This window comes from Pelmatolapia mariae, linkage group LG13 (assembly GCF_036321145.2).
Source record: "Pelmatolapia mariae isolate MD_Pm_ZW linkage group LG13, Pm_UMD_F_2, whole genome shotgun sequence".
NCBI lineage: Eukaryota > Metazoa > Chordata > Actinopteri > Cichliformes > Cichlidae > Pelmatolapia > Pelmatolapia mariae.
The window spans coordinates 16,535,569-16,547,138 of record NC_086238.1 but is presented as its reverse complement, the minus strand read 5'-3'; the positions used below and the strand labels follow the sequence as shown (position 1 = coordinate 16,547,138).

The following is an 11,570-nucleotide window of genomic DNA, read 5'->3' as shown; positions in this document are numbered from 1 at the left end:
TGGAGATGAAAGAGCTCCTGCCCTCTTCCTGGGCATGTGGCCAGGACATTCTGCTTTGAAACATCCCGATAAAACAAAATCTCACCATGGTGTCTTTGAGAGATTTTGTTGTGCTAGACAGAGGGACACCAGGGGGGCTATGGACACAGTATGTTGAATTAATCATGATAAACAGGCGGACATGACATATACCAACAGTAACAGTTTCGCTTCTGTAGCTCTCAGGGATGTGCTTTGATTGGATTGAAATCATCCTGTTACACATCTGTAAACGTTCCCTTGGTATGTTTTGCTGAAAACACGCAATGATAAATGAGCTGGAATTTATATAGAGTATTCAAAGTGCCTTTAACTACAAACCACACACACACACACAGTGCTTTTATTCTGCACCTTAGAAGTAATTTCCAACTAGATACATTAAGGGCAATTGGCAGAGTACAGGAGCCAAGGACTGAACCACTAACTTTCTGATTGGTAGATAACTGGCTCTACCTCACTGCCTTTAGTTCTGTGGCTAATACTGAAGCACTTTGTTTTAATTGCGTGCCTAACTCCTTCAGCACCTGCCAAAGCAAATCATATTCAAAAGGCATTTGATTACTTTAATCTTCGCACATTCTTACTTCACTACACACAGAAGAATGTTTGGGAAGGTGCAGCTGTTTTTGATCCATATTTAAAATTCTTAGAGAGCTTATTTTATCAAGCAGAAGATTTGATGACCAGCCCATCTAAACCATCCTTTTGCCCTGATCAAGGGAGTGTGATTATGGTTTGATTTGTCTTACTCTTTGATCAAGACTGAAATATTTCAAACTAATGAATGAGCATAAATCACCTGGTTTTTCCTTTTGTGCCATTATAAGGTTGACTTTACTAGTTTTGTGAGCTAATTTAGTGCATAATCAGTTTGGTCATTCTTTTACTTTCAATCGTTCATCAAACTAATGCTTTGTGTTTACACTAATTATTAAACTTAACATGCTACTAACCTAAAACTAATTTGAAACTGGAGATCCTGCTAAACATTAGCGCTGGACTAATCCAGACAGTGAGAGATATAAATCAGCCTGTTGTCAAATTGCTTCACACTGAACCTGACCAGGATCTGAGGTGGAGCTGAACGTCACTCTTGTTCTCACTTGAATGTCCCAAGGGAAGGGCAAAGATGAGATAAAGCCAGAGAGGATGAGGAGAGTGTGAAAGGCAGAATGACAGAGTATTATTCCTGTGAAAATGCTCAGTCCTTAACGGACTTGCACTTTTCATCAAGCGTTTTGGCTGCATATGAACTGAAGGAATGCCCCGCAGGGCAGCCTGCAACTCAACTTGACAGTGTACTTCTCCACCTCCCCCTCGCTGCACCAGGTCTACGTCTTAACATGTCCACCTCAGTCCAATTTAAGTCCTGAGCATCATCTCCGAGGGGTATTTCTACAGAGCGAAAATAAAACACACCTCTCATTCCTTACAGATGTGGCCAAAATTAAGCTTTTCCACAAATCTTATGTTTGGTCTGGGGGGCATCTGGATGCGAGACTGAAAACTGTCCGTTTTAGTGATGTGTGGACAAACTGATGTCAAGTTCAATACAGCTGCACCAGTTCTGTGAAGTCAAAGGTAAGGGGGTTGGCTCCTGAGATTAATGGCTTTGCAGGACATGTGCAGGCATGACAGACAGTTTGTTCTTGTCCATCCACCTTGGCTTTTTTTTAGCTTTGTGGCTGCAGGAGGTCACTTCGGGGCATACAGACATGTATAATTTCTCTTTAAGAGGACTTTTTTTTCTTGCGAAAAAAGAAACAAACAAACTTGATTTAAAAAAGATTGTTTTTCCTATAAACCTTGGCCTTTGAAAATTAGGTTGTGAGACCAACATGGCCATGTCTTTTAACTTGCTACTTGAATCCTGTTACCTCTACAATCCAAATGCATCCACTTAACCCTAATTCCAAAGAGGCTTTGTTTATTGTGTAAAGTCAGTGTGAGCTGATATGGGCCACAGCACCCCAACAACCCTAAAGGTAAAGCTACCGTGGTTATGTTAATAGATGGATGTGCTGTAAAACTATCCATTACTGCCTCACCACATCTTTATCGGCCTCCTGGAGTGAACATTTAAGAGGCCTTCACTCGCGTCTGCACTGTAAACTCTTTCTGAAAATACAAATCAGACAGAAAAAAAACCCCAAACACTCTACGGGCTCCTAGAGAAGCAAAAGCATCGCTCTTATTTTGGGGTTTTCCACAATGCATGCTGAAACTGTGTGGAATGTCTGCCATCCTTTCACAGTCTGTATTTTTCCACTTACTTCCCAGTGGTTACATGTATTGCATGCATATCGGCCCATTGTTTAGACAAGAAACATGCAACATGAGCTCGGTTTTTACTAAATTAGCATTACTACTTATGGCAATTGTTTTCCTTTGTTTCAAGTTCAAATAAAGCTAAAATAAACTAAGCTTCTTGTCCCGCTTTCTGAATACTGTCTTTAGTAATGACTTCATATGATCTAAATGACCCAGTTTTCCTCAGGCAGGAATAGGTCAGTTTTTCCATTTGTATATCGATTCATAACCATACACAAACAGCTCATTTGTTCTTAGCAAACACACCCACTGACACACACACACACACACACACACACACACACATATATATATATATATATATATATATACACATATATATAACAGTGTGCAAAAAAAATAAATGGGCTGATAAAGGACAGATGTTGCCTTTGGATAGATAATTAGTCTTGGTTTTGAGCTTCCCATGAGAGAGAAAGAGAAACACCCCTAAGGTAAATGAAGTTATGAAGAGGGTGTAGCAGTTGGTTATACAGAAAAAGCCAGTGCTAGAAAGTGGATACAGCTCAGGTCTTGAAGGCTCTCCAGTGTTTAAGCCCTAAACCATATCTTTACTCCAAGGGCAACATCACCGAACTTCCCTCCAGCTCAAATGATTTACAATCAGACTTTTCTTAGAAATATTTGAGCTCACAGCAGCTCTTGAATATGGTGCTGTACACAGTTAGTTTGAACTTTCTTTGGAGTTTAAGCAGCTAATAGGGCAACTGATAAATTATATCAGGGTAATAATTAAGTCCCCCTCAAACTCAAAAAACAATCCTTTACAATCCAAACTACCTTAAAGCGAGGCACGTGTAGTTGCTCCTTGCAAAACTCTCCCATCCACATGCTGTTAATGGGCAACTCAAAGAAACAATCACCAGTCATTGTTTGCTCAGTTAGAGAGAGATCCTCACTGTGCTGTTTTACTCTCTACAGGGTGGGCTGTTAGCTGGCGGTATCAAATGATCACCAATTCTGTTTTCCCTTGAGTGGATGTCGTGGTCAAAGCATCAATGAACCACTGTGGAAGTGGAGGCCTGCTGACACTCAGTCGAGAAGGGAAGCTGTCAATCATTTTATAGGTTTAGACCACCTCAGTAAAGCTCTGTCTTATGCCTGCTACAAGTAATGCGCAATGTGAACATATAATTGCTTTGCACTGTAATTACAAGCTATTAAAAATACTTGTAGGAACATTGCAATTACATGCTGCAGGTTTTTAGTTTCTACTCTTCTAAGTTCCAAGGTGAGAGAACAACATAAAATAGTCCTGCAACAAGTCTGCAATAAAATCTATTTGTTTACTGTCCAGGATAATCTCAGGGGAAGAGTAAACAGCGAGGGGGAAAAAGGTGATGACTAAACCCTAATGCTCTTCATTCCTGTCTGGCATCATGAAAGCAGCTCTTCAGTCATGACATGTAAAATGAAAAAAACAAACAAAAAAACCCCCCAAAATCCTCACTCCATCCAACAAATCTCCCCTGAGGGAAAGAGAGCAGTCTTAGGTGTGGTTCCAGCTCTATGAGTGAATGTTTTGCATTTTAGCCTCCCCCCTCCCCCCATTTTTAAAAAAGTCTTGAAGCAGTGTGGAAATAAAACTCATAAGAGCTTGAGAAAACTTCATTAACTGCAGAAAACGTTTGCATACGTAGAGTCTGCAAACAGAACTGCAGGAACCAGATGATGCAGCTGCTCGGCCACATAAACCAAAAGCAACACCGCCAGCTGACCATAGGAAGGGCCGTCGGGAGAGAGCTGGAATTTAAGCACACTTTTACAGTGAAAGAGATTGGAGGGCACTTAAAAAAAGATCTACAGTCAACCACAAGCATTTACGTTAGCTTGAATCAGCAAAGCTCCCACAGGTGGAACCTCCTGAATAAGCGGAGTTACACCCAGATAAGAGGTCTTGACCACAGAGCTGCATAATATAACTTCACTTACGACCTTGACTGCATATATGCTCGCACTGTTGCGCACACCCATGAAAACTGCATACTTCACTGATCTGTCAACCTGACAGTCAGCTCAGCAGAACATGATTTTTATTCTTATTAACAGCAATTTACTGCATACCACATAACTTTGGTTGCAGGCAAAAGAAAAAAAAAATCTGACAGCTCTAAAAATGTGCAGCATGAAGACGCAGAAAGTAGTGTGGAACGGGCAAAAACCAGATCTGCAGCACCATCTATCTACAAGGGTGAAGTACATCAAAAGGCTTCATTCTTCTTTAGTTCACCTCACAGGTCTTCAGGTCTGTCAAAGATGTTTATTAGAAGTGAGAACTTCACTACAATCCTCACGCCTGTAAGCATTAATATTTTAGATCTATTATAACTAGATGATAAAATATATTGTATGTAACAATTAGAATGACAGATACAAGCTGCTATTAAGTTCATGGGCATGTCTGGAGTGCTGCTGATATTAATCTGTTATGCTCCCTTACTTCCCCAGGGATCACCATAGCAGAAGATGCTCGTGTTTGATTTGGCACAGATTTTCTGATACAAAGCTCTCATTTATCAGAGCTTGGGCTCAGCACAGGACTACACCAGCTTGTAATCCCTTAAGGCAAAGGAAATCATTCACATGTAAGGCAAACATGTTAATCACTGCACCACAGGGCTGCTATTGTGACTCAGATACATGTGACATGAGTTTTGCTTGTTTATGAAAGTTATCAGATTTCTGTTATTAAAGGCAAAAACCCAGATGTAATGTAATGAATGCATTTATTGAAGAAGGAAAGTGGGAAACCACCACTGCAGTTTGGCTCAGTGAAATAATTTTCAGCTTATTGTAACAAAACAGCAGTTTACTGAGTCTCCAGCTGTCAAATACAAGTATTAATATCTATAGACGACTGGTGCAGATGGAAAACCTTCATAAACAAACTTATAATACAAAAAAGCCCACATAGGCAACTCTTCTCCCAATTATTGCTCATGTTATGCATCTAGGCACGGAGAGTGTTAAAGTCAGTGCCATCAATGTGTCAGAGTATCAGGTGACTAAATGATGTCATCTAAAAAAGGCGAGGTCACGCTCAAGATTGACTTCCTTCTTTTTGCGAGGCAAGTGGAAAGCTGTCATCTACAGGATGTTTTCAAAAATAAATATTACAATTTCAAGCAGCAATTCAGTATTTTAGGAGTGTAAAATTACAGTTTCAAGAAACCCCATAAGAATCGTATTAGCAAATTCCTTCTGTCAAACAGAAAAGGTACTGATAATGCATCCAAATGTCCCAACATTCATACATTATTGCTTTAACATTATTGCTTTAGGGTTTATTCCATGTTTAATTCAATTCAATTACCTGTAGAGGAAATAAAGGTAAACAAATGTGATTTAAATTCAGATTCTTTTCCAAGTGAGATGGTGAGTGAGTTTAAACTGCTGATGTATCACCAAAATCTTTGTTCCATTTGGTGTACACATCAAGAGTTGCTGGACTAACAGTTGGTTTGATTCGTTTCAGAGAATCCTCAAAGTCTTTCTTCTTAATGTTGCGCACCTATGGATATACACAACAGTATAACTGTACAAACAGTACAAATGAGACATATGTAGGATTGGAAGTACTTAAAAAAGCTATTCTCTCACCTCAGTAGCCGCCATATTACGGACTTGGTCTGGTCCCAACTCTGTGCAAAGCAAAGTTCATATAAACATTAAACTGCTTGAGCTCATTATGAAGTATGCGTGACTCTGTGACCAGCATGATAAAAGACTCATACCTCTTATTGGGCCAAGTGCAGCATCTCTGGCTAAGGCTGTCAAATCGCTCCCTGAATATCCTGCAGTCACTCTGTGAAGAAATTATTGAGGGATTAATGCAAAGTGACATAAAATTATCCCTCTGAAGTCTTCAGAAGTGGAACTCACTTTGCAAGACAGGACAGTTCGTTTTGGCTCAGTGGACTCCCGTGCTTTCCCAAAAGGTTTTTCAGCAGCGTAAATCTTGTCTGGAAGAACAAGAGTTACATCATATACAGTTATTAGATTTAAGGGGCAACTGCTTTTTCCTCACAGGGCCAGGTAGGTGTAGATAATCTTTTTCCCTTAATAAATGAAATAATAATTTTAAAACCGTACTTTGCATTTACTCAGGTTATCTTTATAAACAATTATTTCAGTATATTTGTGTATGTATATTTTTCTATGTATATACCTTCTCATCGGGTAAGGTCACATATACTCTTTTTGCAAAGCGCCTGAAGAACAAAAAACAACAAATGGTTGTGAGTCACGCATGAAAATAATCCTCCAACAAACAAAAATATATTTACAGTATTTACAAATTGCTTTGTAAAATGTAAATACAGCCAGAATGCAATGATATGCAAATCTCATAAAACCTTATTGTGTTCATGATTGAATATAGAAAACATAATATACTTAAACTGCGAAAATTTACCATTTTGAGAAAAATGCAAGGTCATTTTTAATTTGATGGCAGCAACATATTTCAAAACAGCTGCGACTTCTTTTCCCTATTTTTCATTTTATGATGTGACAAATGTTTTCAACTGGTGAAAAGTCCGGACTGCAGGCAGGCCACTTCAGCACCTGGACTGTTCTATGAAGCCATGCTGTTCTAATAGATGTAGTATGCAGATTAATATTATCTTGCTGAAATATGCAAGGGCTTCCCTGAAAATTATGCCATGGGAGCATACGTTGCCCTAAAACCTGTATATGCTTTCAGCATTGATGGTGCCTTTCCAGATGTGCAAACTGCCAACGCCATAGGTGCTGATGCACCTCCATACCATTAGACATTTGAGCTGATTGCTGATAACAAGCCAGATGCTCCCTTCTCCTCTTTACATTCCTCTGACCACAGAACAGTTTTGCACCCGATCCATTTTAAATGAACTTTGGCCCTGACAACCCAAACTGTGTTCACAGATCATTTCTGGAAGCAGCGATTTCCATGATAGAATCACGTCTGTTTTTAATGCAGTGCTGCCTGAGGGCTCACACATTGAGTAGATTTTCAGCCTGGTCCCTTGCACACATTTCTCCAGATTCTCTGAGACTTTTAATAAGATTATGTACTATAGATCAGCGGTCCTCAAACCCCGTGCCACGGACTGGTAGCGATCCATAAGTCGTTTGGTACCGGGCCGTGAGAGTTGAGGCTCGGGTGTGAAATTTATGGTTTTCAGAGTTTTTATCGTTAACTCGGTTTCCCTGCGTCTTTTCCCGTGTTGTAGTTGAAAGAAATGTTTACACGTTACCATAGCGACCAGAGAGCATAAAGGGGCAGAGAGGAGGATGTTACTTTCAGTGTTGTTGGCGCATTTCAGGAAGACGCTGCTAATAAAGTTACACAATTACACAGTGAATTCGCATTTATTATTACATTTGCAAAATACTACAGCTTTTGTCTTGGTCGTATCATTTTATTTTGTTGTATTTATCCGCAACACCTTAAAGGCTTGTCTGTGAAAATATTGGCTGACATTAAACCGGTCCGTGGTGCAAAAAAAGTTGTGGACCGCTGCTGTAGATGATGAGATGTGAGTTTTCACTACTATAATTTGTTCTGAAACTGTAGACTATTTGTAGACAGTATTTTGCAGATTAGTGAAACTATTTACTTCTGAGAAAGCGCTCTAAGAGGATCTTTTTACACCCCATCGTTCTTACTTACGTATGTAGTTGCAAAATTTTCAAATGTTAAAATTTGGTTTTATGAGATCAGAAAATTGATGCATTCTGCTTTTCTTTTGCATTTTACACAGGATTTAAACATTTTTGGAAATGTTTATGTAGAACGGCATAACATACCTTAATATTGCTTCATCGAGCTCCTGGGGCCTGTTAGTTGCTCCCATTACAAGTACCCTGTCATCCCTTCCTGACTGCACCTGAAACCCAGAAGAAGAACTTCAGGGAAAACACCACGGCTCTCCAAGTTAACTAGGATTTGAGCTCCTCTGACGATGTTTGATGAGTGAATTGCTGAGCTCTGCTGTGTTTAACAAATTTCTGAACTTACCCCGTCAAACTCAATGAGGAACTCAGTTTTTAAACGGCGAGAGGCATCGTGCTCCCCCTCCCTCCTTTCACAGAGCAAGCTGTCCACTTCATCTGAGTGTCAAACAGTAAACAGTGAGGTTTATTCATGAGCTGAAAATTTTTGAGATACACTGGTGTTTAAGGCACATCTATTCTTTAGTGTAACACACACCGATGAAGATGACTGAGGGCTGCAACTCTCTTGCAACCGCAAACAGTGCTCGTACAAGCTTCTCGCCTTCTCCCACCTGTGATGGTGACGACATGAAACATTTAGAAGGAAAAAAATGAACTAGTAGGCGGAGAGAGCTCATTAAAAACTGTTAAAAGTGTTTCTTACATATTTGGAGGTCAAACTAGCAGCACTGATGTTGAAGAATGTTGCATTAGACTCTGCAGCAACTGCTTTGGCCTTGCAAGAGGAAATAAATGGCTGTGATTCAACTGAGGATAATGAGGGCTATCAACAGCTATATGCAAAATACAAAACAGTTTAAAACGTGACTCATATGATTTGTTGTGCTGTAAAATGAACTTACAAGCATGGTCTTCCCATTTCCTGGTGGGCCAAATAAAAGCAAGCCACGTGCAGGAGCTCTCAGACCAGTAAAGAGCTAAACAGGAAAATGTAACAAAAAAACAAAAAAAAACTTTGCATCTTAACAAAGAAAAACTTTGAAAGTATATTCATGGTAAGCAGACAGAAGAAGTTTAGAAGTAATAACCTCAGGTCTTAAGGCAGGAAGAATGACAATTTCTTGAAGTGCTTGCTTTGCCAGATCCTGCCCTGCGATGTCATCAAATGACACAGTCGCTCCACTGCAGTGAACAGAGGAAATATTTTAAACGTGCAATCCTTTTTTTTTTTTTTTAATTTCACCCAGGGAAAAATGTCTTGTTGATTGTGATGCTTCTGATACCTGTCTACAATTTCATTCATAATTAAGTTGGCCAGTTTACTGTCCACATTCTTGAAGTTTTTCATATCCCTCTTCGGGGGCTGTTTCACAGCTGCCGGTCTTCCATTCTGAGTTTTTCCCACCCGAGCGGTTGTCTTAGCAGGAATAAGATTGTCCCAGAAAGCATTACACATTAGACAGGTAGCTTCAAATGGCATGTGCCTGCACTATTAAATAACCAAAAAAACGCACAAACCTTTGCATCAGTTAGTCTTGATGAAGGTCTTACAGGAGTGGAGGGTCTGATGGTGGTGGAAACACCTGCGGGTTGACTTTTAGGAACTGACTTTGGCTGTGGAAGAGCATGACGTGATGTCCTTTGGGGGTCATTTCTCCTTTTAGAGGCCAGTGTCGTCTCTGTGAAGGAAGACATTTGATGATCTTCAGCATGCCTTCTCAGCTTACATTTACTTTGATAAAAATAATCAAGGCCAACTCACCTAAAAGGGTAAGCCTGTCTTTTGCCATGGTGAAGTTGGTGACCATTTTATCCTGAAGTCTCTTTGCTCGGTCATACTGCTCTCCTGTTAAAAAATACACTGAGTATGAAGTTACAGCTGATTGACAACTCACAGCATACCTGGATGTATTTGTAATACCTTGCCCAGTGAGCTCTATTGCAATACCCCTTTCAAGCTCAGAAATCCCTTTCTTGTACCACTGCACAGCCTCCTTCTTCTCTCCTGTTATGACAGAAAGGATGAGGTGTTTATTACTCTCTTGCACACGTACAACAGCAGTTAATAACTCAGTAAAAAATTAATAACACAATAAACAAACCTGTGTCGTCCTCGTCGATCTTCAGTGCCTTGGATATATACTCAAACGCCTGCTTGTGGATGTTTTTTATAACTTCAGCGCTGTCTTTGGGCTTACTTGCGTTTGTTTTGGTCGACATTACTCTCGCGCTACTTCCCCCCTGTTCTCAGTCATAACACGGTAAGCTAGTCATAAACGAAAACGTTTAGGCTTTAAATCGCATTTAAAGGTGATGCAGTCCTCTTTCTTTGGGACAAAACACAACGCTTTAACTTCATAGAATAAAAATTCTGGCGCTTCGTGACAACACAAACATTTCCAACACAAGCTTCCGGCTTACCGAGCGACCCAGACAGACTCCGCCCCTCTCCGTTCGACGCAACAGCGCAAAAAGCTAGAAGGCGCCCGCAGAGCTCGTCCTCATGAATATACCGTTACAGTCCCATTAATGGACATTTTACTAGGTAAACAGAAAATACACTAATTAAAGGTAAAAACAAAAACATATTTTGTTTTATCCCTTATATAGTATAAGTAACGCAAAAGAAGCAAAGCCAATTTTTAATTTTTTTTACGTAATTTCCTTTTTATTAAAGAAAAATTATATAGAATAAGACGTAACTTCCGGTTGAATTCCAGACTAAAAGCATGCGATGTGTGCATATTTCCGGGACACAAACTGAAAATCTTTTTTTCTAAAACCTTAAAAATGTGCACTTACTGGTTCTCTTTAAAACAAAACAAAAAAACAAAACATGTATTATGGCAGCTATTTGCTTCAAGATTACATCTTTAAAAGTGGAAGGGTTAGCCATTCAGTCTTTTTTAATTCCACATTTTCTTTTAGATCCACCCATTTCTTATCACAATACCCGTGTTGTGTGCTGCACCCATATGGTTTAATGAAAACTGAATTCAGGTATAACAACATGACTACAGCTTTATTTGATAAGTACTTGTTCCCATCCCATGATGGACAAAAGGTGTAACGACCCAGCAGTGCTGGCACGAGACTAACCACTGAAGATCAGTGAGACAACTCTGAAGACCAGCTAAAAGTATATTAGGATAAATAATTGTCATTAGACATTCGTATTAGTGTAATAATGTGCTCATACTGATTTGTGATGCTGATTTTTGTTTGAGAACAGAGTCTCACTTTAACAAGACTCAACCACAAATCTAAATGTTTCCAGAAAAGTTATGTCAGTCCCACAAAACCACCTACAGTGAAACAGATCTATTTTGACAAACATTTGTGTTCATTGTTATCCAACACCCAAAAGCTAAACAGAAAATAAATCTGAAGAGCATAATTATGGTAAACAGAATTAAAAACATTTAGAAGGAATAACCTCAGGTCTTAAAGCAGGAAAGTCGACAATTTCTTGAAGCACTTTTCCAAATACTGTCCTGTACTTGTTACAGCATAGGAGGGCCAGATATCCTTGGAAA

The 11,570-nt window shown here is 39.5% G+C and overlaps 1 protein-coding gene across 1 annotated transcript; it reads right to left on the bottom strand.

The window, feature by feature from the left end:
- Window positions 1-5,098: 5,098 nt before the first annotated feature.
- spast (spastin) lies at window positions 5,099-10,474 on the bottom strand. Its single transcript, XM_063491380.1, has 16 exons — window positions 10,137-10,474; window positions 9,956-10,039; window positions 9,797-9,880; window positions 9,553-9,713; window positions 9,318-9,451; window positions 9,123-9,216; window positions 8,937-9,011; window positions 8,738-8,809; window positions 8,570-8,645; window positions 8,378-8,469; window positions 8,167-8,246; window positions 6,542-6,584; window positions 6,256-6,335; window positions 6,108-6,178; window positions 5,974-6,014; window positions 5,099-5,884 (listed from the first exon to the last, which is right to left on the bottom strand). Exons 1-16 carry the CDS (start codon window positions 10,252-10,254, stop codon window positions 5,759-5,761), a joined length of 1,431 nt encoding a protein of 476 aa, XP_063347450.1. The 5' UTR covers window positions 10,255-10,474; the 3' UTR covers window positions 5,099-5,758.
- Window positions 10,475-11,570: the final 1,096 nt, after the last annotated feature.